We start from the raw sequence: 25,673 nt of genomic DNA on the forward strand, positions 1-25,673 counted from the left end.
GCAGTCCGGTGGCCCACGTGGTGAGCCGTAGGGATGGGTGTTCTTACACGCGACGAGACTTGCACTTCAGGCATCCATTTCGGGATTTCCGATGCCCGATCTTGGCAGGGCGGCCGGACTGCTCTCGGGAGGACATGACTGTGCCGGGTACTGGTACCCGAATTGAAAGGGGGCAGAGTTGAAGAGCCGGCGTGCCTGTCACGGCAGAGTCGAGGCCGGAGGAAGGTGAAATGCGCGATGATTTACGCGTGCGGTTACGGACAAGCTCACCGGCCGTGGCAATCAATAATCCGGATGATCGCCTCGTAGGCAGGTTACTCTAGACCAGAGACGGATCTCCCAATTGATGTTTGGGTTTGAGACTCAGCCACTAGAATACTGTGCATTGCCTCCGCGATGGCACCCGAAAGGTTTTAGTCCGGCTTCTTGTCACCTTTATATTACCAGGGCAGCATCGGGAGACGACGACATCGTGCACGCTGCTGTGAACGTTTATTTGCGTGAACGATGATGCGGCGCGTTGTGGCTCAGCTGCTAAAATCCGACTTGTTCCCGTACGCAGTAGCAGTAGTGGTACTGTAAGCTGTGGTAGGCGGCCAACCCTAAATTGACATGATTGTTAGAGGGAAGGGAGGGAAGGGATGCCCGGGAATGCCGGCCGAGTTAATCCAGTAGCATCCCTTGAACGGAGCGCCTCGTATCACATCCAGAGAAGCTAAGCTCACCTACGCAGGTACAAATATTGGCTCGTCTACTGCGTGTTAGAGAGGCTGAACAGCATGACCGCTGCACAGGCCACTGAAGAGTCCTACTAAGTGTGGGATTAATTGCATTGGCTGCTTGGACTGCCCTCCCGAGGCTCCCATGTTCGGGGTTGCATCGGTCTTCTTGAAGTCTCCGTCGGCTAGAAGGTTGCCGTGTGCAGCTCGCAGACTCTACGAGGAGCCAGCTGGGGAAATTAATTACTATTTCATGACTGTATTAGCTAAGGCATCATCATATTGGTCTAGAAATTCTCGCAATGTTACCCAGCCGGCAGCGGCAAATCGTCGCCAGCGTTTGTGACCGTTTCCTTTGTTATGACCAATTGCCCTAAGACACTTCTACCCGCAGGACCATGTGGAAGATAGTCGCACTCAACCCCGTGCCGGCAACAGTTGCCCTTGTCGCCGGGGTTATTCTTCTCTACTTGCTTCACCTCAACCGGCTACTCAGCGGAACACCGGAGGAGATCCGGGCCATCTCACCACGACGATGGACCCCCGCCGAGATCACCGAGACTTATGCCCGTCTTCGCGAGCATCCAATTGATAGCAAAACTCACGTCGCAAAGCTGCCGCCAAAGATAGATCGCCGGTACATCGTCACCGGGGGTTCCGGTAAGTGATAGACAGCCCAATAGTTCGACACCCGGTGCATGCTGCCGCAACACGATCCTATGTCTCCGGACGTCACGCCACCGGCCAAACATCGCCCTCATTTCTTGCTAACTTGTATCGACATAAGCAAAAGTCGGCAACTGACTTAAACAGGGCTTGTTGGTGGCCATATTGTGTTACAGCTCCTAGCGCGTGGCCAATCACCAGCAAGCATCAGAATCATTGACTACCGAGCGCCACATAGGAATGACATGGTAAACGGCTTAGCCGCTGATGTTGAGTTCATAAAAACGGACATCGCCTCTGCTGAGTCCACTGATGCTGCATTTCAAGCATCTTGGCATCCTTCTGTGGCTGGCCTACCACTGACGGTCTTTCATACAGCAGCGGTGATTGTTCCTTCAGAACGATCGAGACGGGTATATCACTTCCCCGAATCTGTCAATGTTCGAGGGACAGAGCACGTCATATCGGCTGCTATTCGTGCTGGAGCTGATGTCTTTGTGTCTACATCCTCCGCGTCTATCAGCATTCGGCCTGTACAGTTCTGGGTGGCCCCATGGAAGTGGAAGAGGTGGCCACGGCATTACTGGCAGATACTTGATGAAGCTGACTTTTTCAACCCTCTTCGCGAGCATGAAGAATTCTTCGGAAACTACCCAGCATCCAAGGCAGCTGCTGAACGAATCGTTTGTTCAGCGAATAGTACAAACTTCCGCACCGGTTGTATCCGCCCTGCAAATGGGGTTTACGGCCATCCGACGGACAACACAGTCGGTGGCCCTCTAAATATGGGAACATGTCCCTCGTAAGCCATGACCCTTTGTAACGCCTCATGGTGCCTCGGCTAATGCAATTGAAAGTTGGACAAGCCATATTGTGCAAAGCTTTGTTCATGGTATCAACTGTGCCGTGGCGCACCTGCAATTTGAGGCGATATTAGTCCAGCCCGGCTCTGCCGCTATGCCTCAGGCCGGGCGACCCTTCACGGTGACAGATCCAAACCCGCCTATTACATATGGTGACCTCTATGATCTGCTTGCCATCCTTACCGTCACCCCTTTCCGGCTTGTTCGTCTTCCTCCTCTACCGTTACTACTCTTGTCATATGTTATCGAAGCATACATATTACTCCTGGTGCGTTATCCTATGTTAGCAAAGGTCTTCCCCGCCATTTCAGGCGATGCAAAGTATCTACAGCCGGGTTTGTTCTCGATCACAACGCATTTAGTTGCTACAAATGAAGAATCTAGCCGTTCTGTTGATCAAGGCGGCTTGGGGTATGAAGGTGTTCTTACAACTCTCGAAGGAATGTGTCAGGAAGTGGTCGAGTGGAATCTCGAACATACAGAAATCAATGCACAAAAACCCATATATAAGAGCAGTGTCTCACTTGCTGAAGAGATCAGAAGGATGGGAACTGCGGGGAAGACGATTGCCAAGTGAAGGATCGTGGCTGACAACCAGGCACGCGATTTGCCAATCTTATTTTCCTTTCAAAGACCAGGCCCGGACCTGCTCCTTCACAGATGCAGTCGAAGGCGATCTAACTTGATACTGAAAAGTGTCCTAATCTTATATGGTCTTTTCGTTCTCTGAACAAGTAGGGTCGTGGATTAGCTTGATAGCCTATTGAGGTGCAAATTTGGCTTGTGGCTTAGGTTGAAACATTGAAGTTGAAGTTGTTCGCTGGTGCCTAGCAGCGAATCCTTACCCTGGCAGCAATCCGACCACGTTGCAGGAATAAGCAGCAACTCCCTATATCTATCCTATTTCGCACCTAACAATCGCTTTCAATCCGCAAGATCCATTGCGACTCATCATTGTTATAATTTCAAAATGGCGGATCACAACCAGGAAAGCGGAGCGGGTTCACGCTCGGAAACAACTCCGCTTCTTGCCACGGAATCTGGAACTCATGGCTCCAGTGTACAAGAGCAACCCAGAACGCCAGTACGGGATCATAACGTCGTTATTGGCTCTTGGGCTTCGGCCTCGGTCGCCATGGCGTCCATCGGGCTCTGGCTCGCAGTTAGCATCATGCGTCAACGTGAGCCCAGATTCTACGTCATAATGTGGGATGTCCGCGAGGCTTTGAATCCTCTGGCAGCAATGGTCAGTGCACACTTCGATGATACTTAGCAATCTTTAACACGATAGGAATTTAAAGGCTCTAGTTGCCACTCTATGCTCTATCTTCAATCTCGTTCAACTCTACCAGAAAGACACGCCACTGCCTCTGACGATCAATGTAATCGTTGACATTGTCATTGGCTGTTTTGTCACGGGTCTAGCAGGCTCATCAGTTGGAGGAGCGTCATCTGGTGGCTTTTGCCACGATTATGACAGTACTCCTCCTGAGCTTGAGAAGTGCGAACGATGGAAGCTGCTCTTTGGACCGGTGTTGTTGGCTTTCATCATTGCAACCCTTCTGTTAGGGTACGTTGATCACCTTAGACAGGAATAGGCCATGTGAGGTAGGACTGACAAGTTCCCAGGGTCATACACATTCTTCTTCTGATTTATCGTGTTGTCAAAGTATACCAAGCCAGGGACAGCCTGGCTGCGCAAGTGAACAGATGGACGATTCCCACGGGGCAACTCACCTTTGAATTTTCCATAAAGCTATTGCGCCAACCACAAGATACGTCTCATCATGATCCTAACCTACAAACACCCACTCCTACTCGAGAGGTGTAATATAGATACGGTATATTAGTCGGCGGTACGGTGTTCGGACAAAGATGTGTATACGGAAATCAAATTGGCTGTCATTACGTGTCATAACATACGCTATCACTCTAATCTGTCGTCACACAATAATCTGACATTATGTCGTTGTTCCCCCTTCCATACTTTTGTGTAATCATTGCAACGAGCGACAGCCGATCTTACGTCCCCGATCATGCCTCCTGGGCCGCTCGCGTAGACTGCGGTCGAGCCTTCGACCACGGATGACACAAATGACAGGACGATATCTTGAACATGTGGTCGACTATTTCCGGGAGCTACTGTCGACGTTGGCTGGTGGATTGAGACCCTTGAAGATACCTCGAGCTGATCGCTCAATGACGAAGCAGCAGTCACGCTGTGCGCCATGACTTCTGACTTCGAATCTCCCTGTTTGTCTTCAACAGGATTCCTAGCTTCCCGAGTCACAAAAATATGAATTCGTACATCGCGGAATGCACGAAGCTCGTTGAGCTCCGCTGAGACCCATTCCATATCATGACTGGTTCTTACAGCCCAGTATAGCTCCATTTTGACGTCAGATAAAACTCGTGTTTCTCTTGCCTTTTGAAGGAGGACTGGTAAAACATAAGTTATTCCAGTACCACCCGCTATACAGAGCAAATTGTTCTCTGGCAATAAGTCATGTACAGTCGAGGTACCATATGGCCCTGTGAATACAACGGGTGTCGTGGTCGTATCGACTGGAGGTGATCTTCCAGATTCTGTACCCATGTTCGCTGTTTTATTCTTGGCTAGTTGTGCGATTTTACGCGTTTCTCCCTTTTTCGCCCTGAATATGTAGGTGTGTTTCACGGCACTCTTCGCATCCGGAGTCGGTAGTGACGATGGTGTCAACGGATGTGACTGCCAGATGCTTGACTCGGGGAAGCAGAGATAAAAGTGTTGACCAATCTCCCACGGCTCTTGAATATGCTGAACGTCTAGCCGGACAATATCCCCATTTGTCTCATCTTCGAATCGTGTTACAATAGCCTGTGCTGCGGCGAATCCCATTCTACCATCGGGTAGGTACCCATAATGCAAGAGCGCCGTCCGAACCAGCCTAGCGAGACGGTCGAGAAACCACAGCACCAGTCCAGGAATCAAGAAACACTGGAGCTTCGACCAGTGCCCAATAATGGCTCCTATGTACACCATTGCAAGTACGTAATGTGACTTGCGAAAGAACTCATAGCCAGTTCCTTTGATTGACCAGGCTGTACTAAGAAGGAACATGATGAGGAGCAACACCATGGCGACGACACCCCAAATGATGTACAACTGGGAAATAAAGGCGTTCCAGACAGTCGGTTGAGGCTGATAAAGGCGCCACTCAACTACGCACCACCCAATAGTGTGCAGAGCTGACTGGACAATAATGACGTAGCCCAACCAACGGTGTAGAAACATGAAGGACTGATAGGGCAGTCCAGTGATCAGAGATAGAAGGGATTCTCTGCTAGATAATAGAATAGACAAAGGGGTAAGCGCGTAAGCTATGACCCCAATCCGGTCGGCCCATGGCCCGAGACTCGTGCGTGTGTTGTACACACCGGGCATGCTCTTGACAGGCGTGATCCAAATGTTATACACAATACCCACGAACGTCCAGAGCGTCAGGTATGCGCATAAGATGAACAAGACCAGAACCTGAAGTCTCGTTGTATGGCCGAATATCGTGACCGCAAAATCGGGCAGCAGGTAGCGTCGACTCCACGAAGCGATGGAATGTCTCAATCTAGCCGCTGTTCCATAGCGCGGTTGAAAGGAGTGCTCTTCGTCTGACTGAGATTGAAGAGACAGGAGTGCGTCATCCCGTCTCCGATGATGGAGAACACGGCCACCAAGTCCCCAGATGAGGAGAATGCCACCAATAGTTGACCACAAAATGCCGGTGTACAACATACCAACATCGTGTGCCTCATAAACAACGTCAAGGTAAGCGCAAGATCCAGCATCATTCGTACAGGGTACGATCCGGTCGGCATAACCCCAATGAGGTTCTACATTGGTCGCATTGGTGAAGTCTTGGATATGGCGGGCTGTTATTGAATCCATGGTTTTGGTAAAAGGGCGCCGGACTTGATGAGGACGTATCTGTTATGTTTTGTCTGGAACATGACAGATAGCCAAAGCCTTTTAACGAAGAAAATCCGCCAAACGGTGTTCACTGTCTGTTCCAAAGAAGAGACTACCTACTGGCCTCAAATGCACATTTGAAAAATGTTATAGCGATAAAATCAACGCATAGCCAGGTGTTTAAGATGTGGTGATGCAAGGTTTGGTGGACGGGCGACAGGGATATAGCCGGCCATACCAGCACGATCCAGAGAGGTTTCCCGATATTAACATGGCGAGCAGGGTAGACTTGTTGCAAATGTGCATTCTCACGGGGGCTCATTGAGCATGTATGAGCACGTTTTCTAGCTCTAGCTTTTGAAACCCCAGAACGCGATTCGTGGAAGGGGATGGAGCAAGGCTTGGCTCTCCACAAAGGTGCCTGGCCGATCCCACTTTGCTGATGCGGTTGTTTAGCTTCGGCACTTGGCGTCTCTCCCGCAATGGGACAGTAAGGCCGTGCTGCCCTTATAGTACTATAGCTGTGGCCCGCAGCTTCTTCTCATTCCAGCGCATATTTTGCTCGTCACTGTCTTGCATCATAACACCTGAAACACACGGTTTCACAGTATCATTTAGCAACTACTCTGATAAGACGGCGTGCAGCACCAAGAATCAATTTCAGCTTCTAACAATCACTCAAGCGAATTGTGAATTTCCTACTCATCGAACCAAATTGCAAGTCTATGGATGATATGTGGAGTTTGTTAACAAGCAATATCTGAGGCTCTTTATTTGGTACACCGCTATCACAATGGACCACACGAGTTCTGCTACGAATTCGACTTGCAATGTTGAGGTGAGCGGATCGAAGTTAACGGAGGAAGCGTTTGCTCATGTTGAATGTTCATTAGATGCTATGGAACTGGCACACTATCGATGCCTGTATGTCGCCTTGACTATCGTTTCGTTACATGCGAAATATTACACGAAGTCATGACCACTTGACAATGTGCTGATATTTGACTTCTCAACTCTAGGTTTTCTAGCATCCTCATGGCATATCACAAATGACGGCATGTTTGCTGCGTCTTGCATCGGTGTCACACTCCTGGTTGTCATTTTAGAGAGCCTTCGTCTCTTTGGAAAGAAGTATGATGATTGGATCCTATTGCAATTTCGAGCACGAATGGCGGCTATCGTTACCGAGAATAAGCCGACAAGTTGTGCTCCCCTCGGTGCCACAGAGAACTTGTCTAGGTTACCCAGTGGTCAGTACCTTACATTTCGAGCCTCTCCGTTGCAACAACTTGGACGTGCGGTAATTCATGCTGTGACCCTTGGGGTTGCGTATATCATCATGTTGCTCGCCATGTCCTATAATGGATACATAATTATCTGCATTATCCTTGGTGGAGGACTAGGGAAGTTCTTTTGCGACTGGATGACGAGAAAGGTAATCCTTGGAAACGATCTTGGGGGTGATAGTGCCGGTATACAAGAGGTGACAGCTTGTTGTGGTTGAAGGCTTGATCTCATGGGTTAGGCAGAGACCTCTCAAACTATGGCAATTTCAACTCCTTGATTTGGCCATTTTGAGGATTTACAAAATGAAATAGCGCCCCGAACTTCTCGGCGAGCAACAGTTCATTTTATCTATCTAAGGGGCAACACTATTCTCTGACATTTATCTGTTATTTTCTTCACCAAAGGGCGTCCCTAGGCTATTTAGGCTAAAGGAGGCAGTACCCTGAGATTATGTGCTATCATAGCATTAACCCAATCCGAACTTCCCTGCCAACCCTTTCAAAAATGCCCCTTAAAAGTCCTTACATCATGACCAATACTGGGAAATAAATGTGATATTAGGTAAGCCGAGGTCGGACTACGAATCGTTACGCCAAGGATGATGTGATTTACGTACGGCGCACTACATATCAATCAACTGCCACATCCGAAGTCTCATCCGCCCGCGTTATTCCCTTGTTGAACCTCGCCTTGGAACTGTTTAATCCCCAGAATCATATCAACTATCTCTAAAAAGAACCATAATCTTGTAGAATTCGGCGTTGTCTATATGATTCGGGTCTTGTAGTGCCTCCGAACAAAGGGTTCTCGCTAACCCTGTCACTATAGACAAAGGCTAGCAGCTGATCCTGTAGAACTGGACGTGTGCCCAATATAACTCTGCATCATGATTACCACTACCCTATACGTTCGTGGTTCTCATGTAATTTTCCACGTTCCCTCCCTTTTCACTCAATTCTCAACAACTATAGGTACTCTTGGGCTTCCTTTCAATATTTCCTTCCCTTCATCATAATCACCAATCCTGCCATCCTGGTCCCACAAAGCGGCAAGAACTTGTCGTTGGCCCTTCCATGGTGACCGCGAGTGCATAACAGCATAATTCTGTACCCAATAAGCAATGAACAGAAATTAGCTACACAGGTCAGACTTACATCTAGTAGCACCACATCTCCCTTCTCCCATTTCACCAAGACTTGCGAAGACTCTGCAATCGATAGAGCGAGATCTAGATATTCCTTCTCGATTTGCTCGCCGTTTCCGTAAATTGGTGGAGGATGATACGAGCCATCGTCGCCACGGAATGGATGCTCGGTGGCTCCATGATGTATGCTGCGTCCCCAGGCGCTAGTAACATTACCAAACCATGATGTAAGCCCCAAATCTTGGTGAATCCGTATAACTGTTCGTGATAATCAGTATGTCGTAAGTATTTGAGCTGTAAACAGTCACTCTGGATTAACTTACGGGGAACAGTATGAGTAACGGTAAGACTACCATCTTCATGCCACTCGAAGTTATGGCTATGCCGCCTCACTTCAGCTTCTATCTTTTCTCTTGCCGTCTTTTCGTCATCTGTGGGAAGCACATGCTGTCCATATGCACCGAACACGCTGGTACCGGTTGTAGAAACAACATCTTCCTTGCCGTATCGATATACATAGCGAACGCCCCTTTCTAGGAGCTTATTATAGAAGTCTGGTGCTCGTCGCTTGATCTCAGATGCAAGCGCAATGCTTGAATTGATCGGAGTTTCGCCACCTATGGCTGTCAGTGACTAGGCCTGGATCCAGTTGTGTATCTGAAGTGTGTCGTTTGCATACCTGATTCAGGCAACACAAGAGCACAGAATGTCAGCCACGCCGGATTAATAGTCGACCAGCCATACTCATTGTGTGGCCAAATTGGAAGTTCAGGAGGTCTATGGGTGACACGTTCTGTTATTAACCACCTCGAGAAACTCTTGTATCAAGTATAACTTACCCCTCATTGGCGGTCTTGACGTTCTTCGCAAGTACGGTCCTCATAGGTGGTCTCCCGACCTCCTCATGTGCACGAAAGCCAAAGGCATGCGCCACATCACTGTAGTCTTGTGGGCTATTGATCGGGATCCCACGGATCAGAACCGCTCCTCCATGTTGTTTGACAAGCTCGGGGAGCTTGCCGGATACTGCTAATCTCTTGATGGCTTCAATATACTCTTGAAGAGTTGCTGTCCTTGGAGTTACAGCCTTTAGTGCTAATGGAAAAGATGCATCCCACCCAAAGCCCAGAGTTTTGGTGTTTTGCTGGCCCTCGAATGCGAACTCTTCAAATGAAACAGGGGTTGTCATCTTGACTGCAACTCATCGATCCTTGCGTCCCAGGCTTGCTGCAATTCTGATGGCGCACGGGTTGCTTCTATGGTTGACAGCTTTATGGCTCCGATAACCGAAAGACGTGATAGTGGAGCTAGGATGGCGTGCCCGGTCTAAGGCCGCTCTACCGACCGGCCGGGTTGGCATGTTGCCCGACATCGCCGTTTCATGCCAAACACGCATATTAAATTCCGATTGTTATCAATCTAGTGTAAAAGAGATTTCGAAGGATCAGGCAAAGCGGGCGGCTACTGATATTTACAGTACTATAGTAAATACTCGCGATTTCGCAAGACAGTCTAATATCGCGTGATTGTGTCTAGCTCACCGGGCTGTGGGTCTCTGGTTCCTATGAATGAAATCTCGAGAATTCATATTTTACTATCTATAAGTGTCACGTCCTCATAATCTAGTAATGGCCTTCAATCAGATGCCCAATTAGCAGTTTCATCTAAAATAAAAGCAGAGGAGGCTCAGGATCTAATTCTCAGTATGGCGGATTCTGATATCGACGCCCGGAAGGCCGAGCCCGCCGTGGATTATGGCAATCCCAGTGATAATGGCGAAGATCAAAGCGCCCAAAAGTACAGCTGGTTCAGAGGTGTCTTCTTTCAAGCAACGATCGTCGGAATATCTGCATTTGCAGCCCCAGGTCTTTGGAATGCGATGAACTCAGTTGGTGCGGGCGGTCAACAAACACCGTTTCTGGTAATGTAAGCCATCAAGAGCTCGGCTCATAGCAGAATCAAGACGTTTGCTAACATCTGTTCTAGGGCCGGTAACGCCTTGCTCTTTTCTCTCATGACAATTACCTGCCTTACAGGCAGTATCGTCGCCAACCGGTTCGGACTGAAGAGCACCCTAGTCTTTGGTACAACAGGCTATGTCGTCTACTCCGCCGCACTATACACAAACAATCGCTATGGGAACGAATGGTTTATATACCTCGGGTCCGCAGCCTGTGGTATTACTGCTGGCTTGTTCTGGGCGGCGGAAGGAGCCATCATGCTCAGCTATCCTGAACCTGAGACAAGAGGGAAATATTTGGCATATTGGCTCTGTTACAGAAATGGCGGTGGCATTCTTGGAGGAATAATCAACTTGGCCTTCAATGTTCACGGGCGGACTACAGGAAAGCTGGACTGGAGGACGTATATCGTCTTCGTAGTTCTCCGTGAGTGTCCCTCATGTTGTTGCGGTGGCGTAAAGACTTACACATGACCACAGAATGCATTGGCCCCGCAGTTGCTCTTCTTTTATCACCTCCAGAGAAAGTGGTCCGTCGTAACGGAACTCGCGTCCAGCTTGCAAAGAGAATATCGGACGTGGCAGAGCTGAAAGCGCTTGGGCGGTTGATGCTTCGCAAAGAAGTCTTGCTCCTGTGAGTCCTAATGAACTATCTCCAGTTGTCCGCTCAAATAGCTAATTTTAGCAGAACGCCTCTATTCATCTACATTAACTGGAGTCTGCCTTACATTGGGTCATATGTCTCGCTGTATTTCTCAGTTCGTGCTCGTGCACTTGCATCGCTCATTGCAGCCTTGGCCCAGATCGCGGCGACTCTCATTATGGGATCATTCCTGGACTGGAGGCGTTTATCGATCACAAACCGTGCTAGGATCTCGTACGGCGTCATGATGGCCTTGATTGGTGGTTGCTGGATCTGGGGCACAGTTGTACAACGCGGCTACTCCTCGCATAAGCCAGCGCTTGATTGGGACGATGCAGGTTTTGGTCGTGGATGGGCGCTCTATATCTTGTGGCAAGTGAACTGGGCACTGACGTACAACTATGGGTACTGGCTTGTCGGGAACCTGGCCAAGGAACCTGCAGACGTGGCTCGGCTTACAAGCTCAATCAGAGCACTGGAAAGCGCCGGGCAGTGCATCTCCTCTGGCATCAGTTCCACTTCCACGCCGGTAAGATCGGACTTTCTCGCGATGATTTATTGGTATAGGCGCTAACAATCGCACAGCTTATCGTGGCTTTGGGGATCAATTTTGGACTCTGGGGATTGGCAATCGTACCCGCTTACCTGGTGGTGCGACAGGTCGGCATACAACACGTAGGCATTCGACGACCAGATCAGATAGTAGAAGAGCCCGCCGTGGCAGAGAAATAACTACTGCATGAGAGCTTGACAGTTAGTTAAATTAAGATGTTAGAATTGAGCAACGATTGCCTACCCTATAACAAACACCCCACATGAGCTGCGCTGGGTGATCCATTGTGCGCATCAGATGGGCTGATAACAATTCGCAAGGGTGCTGTAAATTTCAGCTAGATATCTCGTTAACAAATGGGCATTCATTAACCAGTCATGACTACCAATAATCCCAGCAACGGCTTGACTCTTATTTCTAGGCTCCCATTGCATGCATCCTAATCGCCACCTGAATCCTTTCGCAGTCAGACAGTTCACTCTTACCACAAGGATGGCAAGGCAGCACATCTGCCTGGTCCCGGACGTATGTCCGCAGCCTCAATGGGTTCTGGGTGGATTGTTAAAAGGCAAGCTGAGGCAACAGGCTCAACGATGCGGCACAGCCCTGACTGACAGTACAAAACAAGACGCCAGGACAAGTAGAGAGCGCTTTCATCTCAACTGAATTTCTCATCCTTCAAGAAATCTACAGTAATTCACAGAAGATTATTATGGATAGTCCAAATCATAATACTCCGTCTGTCCAAAATCAGTCAGCGACCGACGGAGAGAAGGGCCAGCTGAAGTCTCATGAACCTGATGCGGCAAACCGTGGGGGCAAGAACGATATAGAATCAGAAGGCGATGAATCCCAGGGGGAAGAATTTGACGCACGAGCGGTTTGCGACCGATGCGATCAGCGTATCTCCGGCAGCAGATACAAATGCAAAAGCTGTCCAGACTTTGACTACTGCTCAAAGTGTTTCGCCGACGCATCACTGATACATCCAGGGCATTCTTTCACTCAACTCGAAGGGCTCATGCCAGATAGCGCCTTGGAGGAGACAGATACAACCGAAGATAATACCCCCGGCCCAGGTTTCAAGCTGGTCCAGGAATCTTCCTTCGCTGTCTCTTCTCCGTCTAAATGCACCTCGTGCGCTCCAGTTACAGAACCTCTATCTGCAATACATCTGATATTGAAAGATCCCAAGGTTCCTCGCAACATATCCCTAAGATGGCCTCTTCGTATCTCAAAACTCATAGAGGCGACTCAGTTGGGCTGTGCCTTCTGCTGCTTCTGTCTCAGGAAGTTCTTCGGCCCTGGAAATGGCCAGACATTTGCCTATAGACCGAGCAAGCCCTGGTATGCTGAGCCTAGTAAGCATCACAAAGAGCGAGATGATCTTGTCGAACATTGTATGGAGACGCTCACGCGACTTAAACGCGATGTCTTTGAGTTTCGTGTCACTCCTCTCTGTACGAAGAAGGGCTCAACCATGCCGGACTTTGATCGGCTGGAGATAACTCTCCATAAGGATACCGAGAAGATACACGTTATCAAAGACCTACGCGGTGTCTTTAACTCGGCTGGCAACATCGGCATGGAGATGGACGTGTTTGCACTAGGCAGTAAGTAACCTTATCAAACAGTTGTCAAGTCAGCAAAACTAATTGCTTCAGGTGATCCTGCTGCACAAATCCTGAGCAGTCGGCCCCCAAATCCTTCACCAGCATCGCCTGAGACAATGGCGCAAATCCGGGCGTGGATGAAAATCTGTGATGAACAACACGGCAGTGCGTGCAAGCCGCTAGGCACTGGTCGTTTGCCGACACGCCTCGTTGATGTGTCCGATGCTGAGAAGCTCCGATTACATGAAACTGTCATTGGAGAGCACGGTCACTACACAACGCTCAGCTACTGTTGGGGTGGTCCGCAGGAATTCTGTACCACATCGTCGACTCTTCCAGATAGGCTTCTTGGCTTCTCTCATGACGACTTGCCTCAGACATTGCAAGACGCAGTCAGGGTCACCAAGGAGCTGGGCATACAATACCTGTGGGTTGACTCACTATGTATCATCCAAGATAACGAGGAAGACAAAACCCACCAAATTTCCAACATGGTTGAGGTTTACAAGAATGCTTACTTGACAATCTGCGCGGCTAGCGCCGACGAGGTCAGCAAGGGTTTCTTGGACAGTCATGCAGATCCTGACACAGGCCTCTGGAAACCATTGATCCCGATGGCTTTTCCTATCCCTAATGAAAATGCTATGACGTTTCAAGATTCCTTCCAGATGCCGAAACAAGCCATGGGCTCGCTTTTGTTGCTCGATGAGGACGTCAAATTTGTTCGGAGCTTTTCAGACGATAGCGTATGGAAACGAGGCTGGTGCCTTCAGGAGAGGATTCTATCACCACGGTTCCTTTCGTACGGGCGTTGGGCAACATGGAGATGTAATCGCGAAGTCTGGAGTGATGGTGGCTTCTATCCTGAAGAAACAAAAATCACGATGGAAGAACGACGCCTGATCAACAATCTGCTAGCACTACCTGACAAAAGTGCAGACTTGTTCACGATCAACCAGGTCCAGAATAGCTGGTATGGACTTGTGAACAACTACACGAAGCGTAAACAAGGGTTGAGTGAAGACAAGCTCCCCGCTATAGGGGGTATCGCAGCCGAGATGAGTCGTATTACTGGTGTCAACTACATGGCCGGCTTGTGGGAAAACAACTTGCTCCATGACCTGATGTGGTATACAGACACTCGAGACTGGCTGACCCGCCCATCCCAGTGGCGGGCGCCATCCTGGTCCTGGGCATCTGTGGAATGTCCAGTCTCATATGGGGACATCACAAGCGACGCAATACCAATGGCTCGAGTGCTGGGATGCGATGTTGTGCCAACACCTCAAAATACAGCGTTTGGGCAAGTTTCACACGCAATACTTCAGATTGAAGGTCCATTTGCAGAGCTTGACAGAGAAGACGTTCTTCGGTTATTTGACACACAGGACTTGGCCCCACCTCCTCCCAAGAGCAACGATGTCTCTGAATGGTATCGACAGATGTTGGAGCACATTCAGAATCAACCAAAGCATAAGGCGTCAAAAGAAGAAGTTGAAGCTGCGCTGCCTGACAAGGTGTATGGTATGATCACCTTCACGAGGGACTGGATGAAACGATATGAGTCAACATCTGACAAGACTTGTTACTTCGGACTCCTACTCAGAGAAGTAGATGGAAATCGTTATGAGAGGATTGGAGCGTTTTTCAATGAAGACTCAGATTGGTCAGATCAAAATGCGACGCCGTGGGCCAGGCAAGCCATTGACTTAATCTAAATAAACCAACTCCAACTTGACATAATTATACGATGATTTCCAGAATTAGTGGGTAATGAACCGTGAAAATCGCTAAAATATCCCATGACTACTTTCCCATTGTCTTCTGCTGCGAGATGCCTCATTGACTCCAAGAGCCAGACTTGGGTCAACCACGATATAAAGCTTGTATGCTTACATAGCCACAAACTCGGTCCTCTATCAATATCCCTTCTTCAGTTGCCTATCGCTCAATGTTATTCTCATACCTGCTCAACTGGTTTCCTTATTTGTGACATGGATGACAATTTTGCCCGCAACTTTCCCTTGCTTCAACTTCTCGAACGCCCTCGGCGCATCCTCGAATTCAAACACCTCATCTATCGCGGGTTTCACCTTCCCCTCCACCACTAACCGCCCAAGCTGTCTCAGTTCGTCCTGTTTGGGCTTGATCACATGTAACGAGAACTTCCGCTTCCCTCCACCAAGGAACGATGGTAGAAGCAGTCTAGACGCAACGGACTTTGCACTCTCCACGGAAACCGAACTCCCAATCTGGACGAACTGACCAGAGGGCAAAAGAAAATCATCGGCAGCCTTGTATAACTCAGGCGGTGAGCCTACGTTATCAACTGCCAGGCTATATACTTGACCAGCCTCTTTCAGCTTCTGTGCCACATTGGTAGTAGTGTAATCAATGATTTCGTCTGCGCCCAAGGTTTTGCATAGTTGTGCCTTGCCAGATGAGCAGGTTACCGTGACGTAGCATCCCAGTGCCTTCGCGATCTGGATGCCGAAAGTGCCAGTCCCGCCCGACCCTCCATTGATGAACACTTTGTCGCCTGATTTGACATTTGGGGCAATGGCCTCATAGGCTGTTATCCCAGCTGTGCCCACAGTTGCAGCGTGGTCGACATCGACTCCAGCCGGTAGCGCCACGCAGGCCTCGTTCTTTGTGTCTACGACAATGAGTTGGCCTAACGAGCCGTGCTGCTTTGGAGCCAGGCGACCAAAGACCGTTTCACCGATGCTGAACGAGTCGATCTTGGCACCTAGGGAGACGACGCGTCCGCTGAAGTCCATCCCAGGTGTGGCAGGGCGTCTGATTACTGACCGGGAGATCAAACCCAGTTCGGGAACTTTGTGGTCGGCGGGGTTGATGCTTGCACTGATGACTTCAACCAGGATTTCAAACTCCCCCACAGGCTCTGCAGGTCTGGCAACTTCAGTCAATTCGAGGTTCTTCTCGAGGCCACCAGTGGTGTCCGTGTACTGCCAGGCTTTCATCGTCGCCGCCATGATGATGATGGGTGATATGGTTGATACCTTAGGAGAGTGAGTGGTGGTGGGCGATCGAAGAGTGCGGGGTGGCGGTCTTGACGGTGAAGGGACACAAAAGCACCGGGGTTGCTTGCCAGTTAGAGAGATTGTGACAATATGTTGAAATGTGCGAACAAGAAGAATGGAAGCAGTCGTACAGCTGCGGTTGCACTGATCATCTGTTTGAGACAGTCTCCAATCGCGTGCCCTCTTTTATGATGATTTCATCATCTGGCATGGCCAATGCCTGGTCTTGCGGCTAACCACTAATGCATGCATGGTTGACGCCTAACCAGAGTTCCATGAAGGACTCACACCTCCTAATACGTTATCCTGGCCCCGCATGTCTCGAAGAGCAGCACGCTTTATTCATGGGAGAGCCTAGAGGCAAACAAGAGACTTGATGGTTTCACCCAGATAATTAGATACTTGGGAATTGCATTTACTATCTGCTCGAAGTCGTAGCCCTGTACAGTTGTTATTAATCAAATCAATGGGCGCAACATCACTTTCCCTTACGAACCCAGAAACTGCAACAACAGGGTTCCACCAACTCAAACAAATAAAAGTCTTGCCACCTTGGAAGTCCTCTACCTAGTCGAAATACCTGAACAGGGAGATCATTTAGTCCCTTCTTGACCATGAGGATTAAAGTGAAGATCAATCTGTCGTGGATGGAGGTCTTTGGTCTCTGGAAGGCGGATGAACGAGTACAAAGCACTTGCGAGACAGATCCCCCCAAAGATGAGGCCCGTCTTGCCGCCCAGGTTCCATTTATCCTGCCTCAACATCATTGGGATGACACAATGGTTAGCCATCCCGGCCAAGGTGTACAGGGCCCTCGCCAGACCGAGCGTCGCGGGTTTCAGCCGAACAGAAGGGACCTCCGCGACGATAGTGTAGGTGATGGGTCCAATTGTTAGATCGTATAGCAACGTGAACGCCAACAACACGCCAAACATGATCCATCCAGAGCCAGTAGAGATAAATCCAAGACCACCCATGATGGTCATCACTACACCCATGGCTATCAGTCCGCTGATTACGATTCGTCGACGACCAGCATGGCGCATCAGCACCCATGCTCCCAAAGTTCCAATTACTGCTATGACCTGAATTCCGATATTGAGCTTCGTGGTGATGCTTTGGGCAAGGCCTGACTGGTGAAGTGCATACGGCGCCCACGGAACGAGGGCACTGCCACATACAGCTTGTATGATCCATGTCATGCATGAAATCTCAGTCCTCTGCCTATCAGTTCCCCTAAAGATGTCGAACTGCTTCTTCCAGCTTTTTGTATCATCATCTGGCACTTTGTGGTTGTCCTCTTGGGCGATCGTGTGCTTCAGTAAGGCGAGTTTTGCGTCAATTGTAATGGAAGATGACTTCCCCAAGAGTCGTCTAACAGAACGAGCAGCTTCTTCAGGCTTCCCGTTACGCAAATACCAGTACGGTGATTCAGCGGTGAAGCACAAGGCGACTGTAAGCAAGGCAACGAATACCCACTGGATGAGAAACGGACCGCGGTACGCCCAGGTACTCGTTGCCCGCGAGAAGATTTCGCCAATGATCGAAGCCAAGAGTTGGCCCAGGACCCAGCATACATTGATCCATGTGGTAGCAATCGGTCGCAATTGCAAAGGGGCAACATCTGAGGCCCAACCTGGGCAGCCGACTTGGAAGATACCCCAGGGTATGCCTTGTAAAAGCCAGCCTGTGAAGAGAACTTGTGGAGATGGGGCAAGAAAAGTGATCGCGTTCAAGAAGAGAAGCGCAATGAGCCCCAGAATCGCGCCTTTCTTGTACCCAACCAGTCGTACAAGCTTGCCCGCGACGAGATTTCCCAGACAGGCCCCGATTTGCCCAGCCAGCGGAAGAAGTACCTGCCATCGGTATGCCACCTCCCATGAGAAATCTTGGTCGGCGATGCGCGTTCTCTCTCCATAGGTAGTTTTAAACTTGGGAAATGTGAAGAGAAGGGTCAACATGGCCAAGCAATAGCCCTCCAGGATAATACATGATGATGATGCGAGACAAGTGAGGATTGTCGGCCAGTTTTCGGAAAGGACCTTGCGAAATGGCATCTCCCGCTCTGCCCTTTCAGTGACCTCGGCAACTTCAACGTCGTACGCCTGCTCCGTCCTCGTATTGGACGCCTCGAGATCATGATGGACGACAGCGGGATTATCGAGCTTGTCTGCCATACTGAGAGCTGTGTGGCCTAGTCTTGTGGAGTTTATTGAGATCAGTAATAGGTGCTAATCAGCAAGACGGGTGTTTTTCCTTGAAAATGGTAGTTTGTTGTGGACGGCGCAGCACCAGTACATGAAGGGCCTGGGCTTGATCTTTATAGGACAAGAAGCGAATATTATCTCCTATAACGTCTCCCGAGATCATTGTGGGAATAAGTTTAGGTATGTGCTCTCCCACGGTTTGTTCCATGGTTTCGGAGATACTGTTAGGCGAGAGATGCCTTCGTAGGGCCACGCAGACCTGGCGGGAGCTTTTGACTTTCGTTGTTTCCCTGGAACCACCGAACTGTATGATAGGAGAACCTTTAAAGCTTCTCCACAAACACACCTCAATGGTGCACCCAATCTCCCAAGTACTCAGATCAATGTCGACGCAAAATTTCTACTCCCACATAGTGTCCCAGGTTTGCCGTTGATGATATCAACTGAATTTATTGGCTTCTGGCTGCTATTGAGCAGCGAGTCTGAATACACATTGCAGACTACCGACCAGAGCTATCAAGCGACAAGACAGTTGTTTTGACAACACAGCGATCTCAAAGCGAGTAGCCTCTCCAACATGTCGGAACATCGGCGGGAATTCCATCACCACTTTCAAAATGTAGTCTGCAATTTCGGGTAATCTTTGGCTTGGACTTCAAGATCCGCGAAGATGGCATCAGAGTCATCTTTCCCTAGGTGCTCCATTCTTTTGGTGTCCTCGTCTTCGAGCTTTTCCATCTCTTCAATGGGGTCTTCCTTATCTCCATCCTTTTTATCGGGCTGTACAGCCTTGTCAATGCCCGAGGATTCGCCGATGAGAAGAAACTGTGTTTGGACTACGTCGAGATGTTTGGGGACAGTCGCCATCCAGCGCAGAGACCGGAACTCATCCAGTATCCTAATTAGCCACTGTCAGTACTTTTGTCACGAGTTGATAGAGCGAGGTGAGTGGCCTACTCTTTGGAGTATTCTGGGCCCTGGGGTAGCTGTGCGTTCTTGGGTGCGGGATACTGAGGGTTACGCGTGCTCATGATGAAACTACCCTTCTCCTTGAGGCCAATCTCCGTCTGAACCTCGCCCAACTCTTGCGGAAGGGTGAGAAAATACACCAAGTGGTTCTCTCTGCCAGTGCTAGTAATTGCGTAGACGCCCTCGCCAATTGGGGTGGCAGCAGGTGTATGTCTCGTGCCAGCAGTCTTGGTTACGTAGTCGTTGGATGCAAGAAACTCGTCCTTGAGCGTTTCGAAAGAGGCGCCCGTCTTCTCAACAAAAGCAATCCATCGGTCTCTACCGCTTTGAGGGAGCACTTTCTTTGGGATAGCGCACAGCCTGCTGTTGCCCGCATCGCCGATTGCGCCCTCTCCAAGCTTGGCGTCCCTGTCCACGGGACGCAGGATAATGTAGCTGCGGGCAACGTCGTCAACAGCCTGAGGTTCGTCTATACCTACGCGTCCACGGAAGAAGAAGTAGATAATGCCCTTTTCGAGGATGTTGGATGGAGTCTCGCCCTTACGTGCGCCACTTTCGACAGCGCTATCGCCGTTATTAGTCTTGGCTGTATGGCTGTCATCGTCGTGTCGAGCTTGTTGCTCTCCGTTGTCAGCCGTGGCATTGTCCTTCTTGTCGTCTTTGTCACTCCTAGGCTCTTCCTGTCAGCTGAGCGGCCCAGCTAGATGGGTCGGGGATCCGAGAACCTACCCTTGAAACGATTCCTCCAAGGTCTTCTGCTCCTTCTGGTCGTCAATCTTGCGGGCCTTTGGTGCAGGAGATGAGCCACTATCGATCTTGCGCTTGTCGCCGGTGCTCGCGTGCTCCGAGGATGCGGCGACAGGGGCATCGTCGCCGTTGTCGGTGGATCTAGTCGTGGTGGTCATCTCGAAAGATGACGTGTGGCTTCCCAGAGTGATAGGTGTTGTAGGCAGGTAGAATCTAGCCCTGGATTGTCTTGAGTACAGACAAATGGCCAATGCGTAAACAACGATGTGCTCTTGGCCCCTCCGATCCCAAAATACAAAGTGATCCCTGAATTATTTCTCTCCTTCTGCTGGCTAACGAGACAACAAATACTAGACTCTCCGGGGATGAGCTGATAGTGAAGATGACGCGGAGGCTTTGCGTCTGGGAGACAATTCATTTCTCCTCTTCTTCAAAAGGGAAAAAGAAAATAATTATTTAGTCTGATGTCATCGATCGATGGATTCTGGGGGAGCCTCGAGGCAGGCAGGTGCCCCACACAAGGTCCTCTAGGTGGTGCCTTCCTGTCCCATTCCCGCTCGCTCCTCTCAGGTCCCGCCTGCAAGGTACCTGCGGCCCGGAGCCTACCAGACTCCCCCACACTGGATTACATGCCCCAGGTCAAGCTAACCTACCTAGTAAGCCACGACCTGCACGGGTCTGTATCCACCATGGGGTTCAGTCTCGTGGGAATAGACAACGCCGTGCTACTTTGGCTCTCCTTCCGAGCTTCTTATGACATCTACCGTACGTAAGGAGTTGGCTCAGCTGCCTGGATTATTAACTTGATCTCTTCATACTTACCGGGGCTTAGCATCGGTATTATCTCCATAGATTCGTGCCATCGAATGAACTGTGTTTCCAACTCACACATCAACGACAACTTACAGGTGCGAGCCCAGCAGATCTCAGGAATTTATGATCTCGGAAAAACCTTGAGGTAAGAAGCGTTATATGGTGTATCGTGATTGGCTCTCTCGGGTTCTCTTGACCGTTTCAGGGTTCGGCTCCAATTTGGCTGCCGATCGACCTGGTCACTCGTGTTGATCAAGATTAAAATGGCTCTCGAACAGATCGAATAATTTTAGCCGGCAAGCTTAGTGGCTGAATCTTGAGTCACGGAAGCATGGACGGAACTCACGACTTGCGTGAAGACCTTCAGACTGGCGCCAAATCCTGAGAAGCTGCTCAAGATCCTCGAGTCTTTGCTGATGTTTGTATTGTACCTTACAATGCTGAACAGAACAGCAATAAACGTGAAAGACAAGCCAAGAAGCGAAGCACGCTGCTGGATGATCTACAACCCGATGCGAAACAAGTGCCGGACCCCGTCTTTGGAGAGATTGCGGGGAAGTGGAGGGGCGATCTCTCTTAGCGATTTGTGGACACGCGGGTTGGGGGAAAAGTTGACACGCGAAATACATTGAGACGGCAAGCGGGGACTATGAAGCACTGGTGATAGCAAGAAGCGTCTAGGCCAGACAAGTGTTGGACGACTCGGAGGAGCCGCAGCTGAGGCACTGTCCGATGCGGTAGGCGATATTAATGATGTCCGACGGGCTGGGGGTGATGAACACCCCTTCATCAAGCTCATCTTTACGTGTTCTTTATCGAACACCCTGGATTGTTCTGTGGTTACTGAACTGTTCTGAATCTGTTGTTCAAGATGCCTTTTGGTATTATCCAGACGAAGAGCGATGGCGCGCTTCCTGGGACAGAGGTGCTCATAGGAGAGAGCCACCATGGGGATCAGATCTCAACTGAAATTGGCCATCTCAAACGGGTCAAATACAAGGTGCAATACGCCATCCCAGCTTCTTTCATTTGCTCAAAGCCAACCATACATGTCACAGGGTGTAGATACGATCCTTGTCCCTCAGCCCTGCGATAACGACCTCAATGACCCTCTCGTACGTTACCCTCGGCTGCTTTTTGCGGAATCCATCCGTAGGTGCTAAGATGACTGGCATTTAGCTATGGCCACGATGGAAGAAGGAGACCGCCTTCTGGGTGATCTTCGTGAATACAATTATCTTCGCCATCGTCCCTGGTCCCATCCTGGCCCCATCGACATTTGCTCTAGCCCAGATCTTGGGGGTAAGTCTGACAAAGATCGCAGAGCTTTCGGGGTATCAGCTTCTTGTTGTTGGTGCCCTAGGGTAAGAAGAGGTGCGGTAAGGCGAGAAGACCTTCTTTTACTGACTGGATTTAGACCACTTGTTTCGGTGCTCGCACAGAAATATGGCAAGAGGATACAATTCCTGTTCGCGGCCGTTATGGGCACGGTAGGCACGATCATCTGCATTGCTGGGTCACAGAACTACAACTACCACACACTCCTCGCTGGACGAATGATTCAGGGACTGGGTGTGACTGCATGGGAGAGTCTTTCATTGGCCGCCGTCGGCGATATGTTCTATCTTCATGAGAGGGGCTGGAGAACAGCTCTGCTTGTTGCTACCTTGGCTTGTTCAGCATCTCTGGTGTCCATCATCAGTGGTGTCATGACACAGAATGTCGGCTGGCGGTACTTGTTCATCGCATGCATCCCTTTCAATGCTGTCGGCCTCCTTGCCACCATTTTCCTCCTTCCGGAAACGCAGTTTCGAAGACCCTTGTTAGTTGCAACACCCAGCACCTCTCACACTAGTGAGAACGAGAAACCGACGAGCAATACAAACGAGTCGCAGAGTGTAAGACCGGAACAGCGACACACCGAAAGCGTGCCAAGGAGAAGTTACGTCCAGAGTCTGGCGCCTACCTCGGGAACATACTCCGAGAGAAACATCTTCCATCTGTTGAGTGAGATCTTTATGCATCTTGTCAATCCCGCAGTCATCTGGATTCTCTTGGTCAGCGGTGTAATGGTTTCGCTATTCGTCGTCTCGGCCTACATAACATCTCAGATATGGTCAGTACCACCTTACAACTTGAATGCAGCACAGAACGGATACTTTTACGTGGGTGGACTCCTCGGGGGGATTCTTGCCATCCCCATCGGAGATGTCTGTGACTGGACTGCTCGAGTTTTTGCCAAACTAAATCATGGCGTATTCGAGTCCGAGTTTCGTATTCCCATTAATATCTTGGCTGTTGTCTTCTGTGCCTTGGGCTGGTTTCTCTTCATGTGGGACGTTAACCACCCGCGGCCGAATGGCTACTATCTGGGCGCATTCTGTCACGGGGCTGTTTGCTTCGGCATTTCGGTGTCATCTACATCGGCGGGATTGTACATTCTGTGAGTAATCCCCGAGTTCAAGTCCTGCCGCTATGTAGCGATGCTAACCCAACAAGTGACTCCTTCCCCAAACAGAAGACAGAGGTGTTCATCTTGCAAATGATGCTCAAAAACTTCTTGTTCTATGGGTTCTCTAATTTCATAAATAAGTGGGCAGCCGAGAAGGGTGCTGGAGAGGTCTTTAAGGTCTTTGGCATTGTCTCTGTCGTTCTCCTGACAACCTGCGTTCCCATGTGTAAGTTGATTGTATGATTGTATGAATATGCCTCGATGCGTACTGACATTCGCAGATGTCTTTGGAAAGCTAAATCGGCAATTCATGCACAAGCTACATACTAGAAGTCTCGTATTCAAAACACTCGGGTGAGTAATGAAGGCGACCAATCAGGAAACGGTGAGGAAACGAGTACAGTGGCAGGTCGTGGGTATGAATCTTGCTATATCTATCATATTTGACGACTAAAATCATGCGATTCGATCAACACATGACTTTCTCCAGCGGGAGCAGTAGTGACCTTTTGTATTGTATCCAGAATCCATACAGATGCGAATGGAGAATATATGGCAGAGATGATTCCATATTTATACGTGATGCTCAATACATGTGTCTTTTACGACGCCTTCTTAGGTCGCGTGACTGAAACCCTCGATGTAATCGTCTTTACCCAAGGGGACACCTTGAGAGCGGAGAATCGCATATGCCATGTTGACATGAAAAAAGAAATTAGGTACACCAAAAGAGAGCATGATCACTCGTACGCTCCGTTCGGCCGTTCCTCCTTCGGCGGTGGGCAGCGCAATAAGCTTATCATCCGCTCCTTCAACCTCCTTTGGCTCGATCGACTTCAACAAAGCCAGGGTCTTCTCTACTCGCGCAATCAACTCCGGCATGGTTGTTTCATTGTCTTCCCAGGCGCCAAAGTCTTTCCCTGTTAGGCGCAGTACGCTCTTCTTGGCCGAGTTGGAGGCCGTTTGGATCTGGAAGGACAGTGGGCGCATGTCCTCGTAAAGCTTTGCGTTTGGAAACGACTCGGCATTTGGCGCCTCCGAAGCTTTCTGTAGGATGTGCAGGAGTGTGCTCATGCCATTGATGAAGAACCCAATGCTGGCTTGGTACAAAGTAGTTGGAGCCATGATGATATCTTTACAGAGTAGGACCGTGTTTGACAATATTTTTGTCTAAAAGAACTTGTGAAGGCGGTGATTGTACTTTTATAATTCGCGGTCAGAATGATGGATCGTCCTATCCTAGTTGTATCTGGTAGAGGCTAAGATGTAAGGATCAAGGCGTAGAACCTTATCTCTCGTCGTCAATGCAGAGCAGGGGGCCGACTGGGCCAATACGGCAGTCGTTTGCCTGGAGACAAGTAGAATCCGACTACCAAAAGGGAAGGCAGTCCAACTAAGGTGGGGTGAGCGCGCGGCACAATAGGACTGCTCTTGGGCCTTGTTCTAGCCTAGGCCTTTTAAAGAGAAAACGGGGGGAAGGACTCTTCGAGACAGCTCCGTAGAAATGACATGCGAAACTACTAAATATAGATTCCTGCGAGATGCTACATGAAAGTCTATGTAGAGGTGAATTGAAGCTGGTGATAAAACAAGGAGTATGAGGACAGATTGTAACCCCAGTATTGGGGCTATCAATCTTGGGCGCTAGGCCCACTGGTTTGGTAATTCGGCTGTCGTTGACCAGATACCATGCAGCCACACCGTCCAAGCAGGCCACTGGAGAGGGCCTCGTCTATTCTTTGTAATTGGCATGGTTCCCAAATCTTGTGCACCTCTCAAATTTAGTGGCGGCCAGACTCATGGATTGCCATTCTCGTCGGCGCCCAGAGTAGAAGTCTTTTAACATGCAGATCGAATATATTTCGTTCTCAGATCGTTGTCTCATTCCTCTTTGGTGATCCCTCTCTTTCTCGTCTCCTCAATCAGGTGCGACCATTACAATCTAGTAACAGCTATTCTCTCTATCAAAAACTCTTTTATCGAGAACAGATTGACCAACACTCAGGACTAAGTTCATCATTACAGTCTCGAAGTGTTTGAGAAGATAATG

The 25,673-nt window shown here is 49.6% G+C and overlaps 3 protein-coding genes across 3 annotated transcripts; all 3 read right to left on the bottom strand.

The window, feature by feature from the left end:
- Positions 1 to 15,361: 15,361 nt before the first annotated feature.
- UCRPA7_6260 (putative zinc alcohol protein) lies at positions 15,362 to 16,387 on the bottom strand (the record flags this gene model as incomplete). Its single annotated transcript, XM_007918799.1, has 1 exon — positions 15,362 to 16,387. The coding sequence occupies one exon, from the start codon at positions 16,385 to 16,387 to the stop codon at positions 15,362 to 15,364; it is 1,026 nt and encodes a 341-aa protein (XP_007916990.1).
- Positions 16,388 to 19,254: 2,867 nt separating this feature from the next.
- Positions 19,255 to 20,516, bottom strand: UCRPA7_6261 (hypothetical protein; the record flags this gene model as incomplete). Its single annotated transcript, XM_007918800.1, has 3 exons — positions 19,255 to 19,540; positions 19,600 to 20,280; positions 20,341 to 20,516. 3 exons carry the CDS (start codon positions 20,514 to 20,516, stop codon positions 19,255 to 19,257), a joined length of 1,143 nt encoding a protein of 380 aa, XP_007916991.1.
- A 3,722-nt stretch (positions 20,517 to 24,238) lies between these two features.
- On the bottom strand, positions 24,239 to 24,748 carry UCRPA7_6262 (putative helix-turn-helix-domain containing protein type protein; the record flags this gene model as incomplete). Its single annotated transcript, XM_007918801.1, has 1 exon — positions 24,239 to 24,748. The coding sequence occupies one exon, from the start codon at positions 24,746 to 24,748 to the stop codon at positions 24,239 to 24,241; it is 510 nt and encodes a 169-aa protein (XP_007916992.1).
- Between the last annotated feature and the right edge of the window lie 925 nt (positions 24,749 to 25,673).

The sequence above is a fragment of the Phaeoacremonium minimum genome, assembly GCF_000392275.1.
Source record: "Phaeoacremonium minimum UCRPA7 unplaced genomic scaffold PA7_03_scaffold_457, whole genome shotgun sequence".
NCBI lineage: Eukaryota > Fungi > Ascomycota > Sordariomycetes > Togniniales > Togniniaceae > Phaeoacremonium > Phaeoacremonium minimum.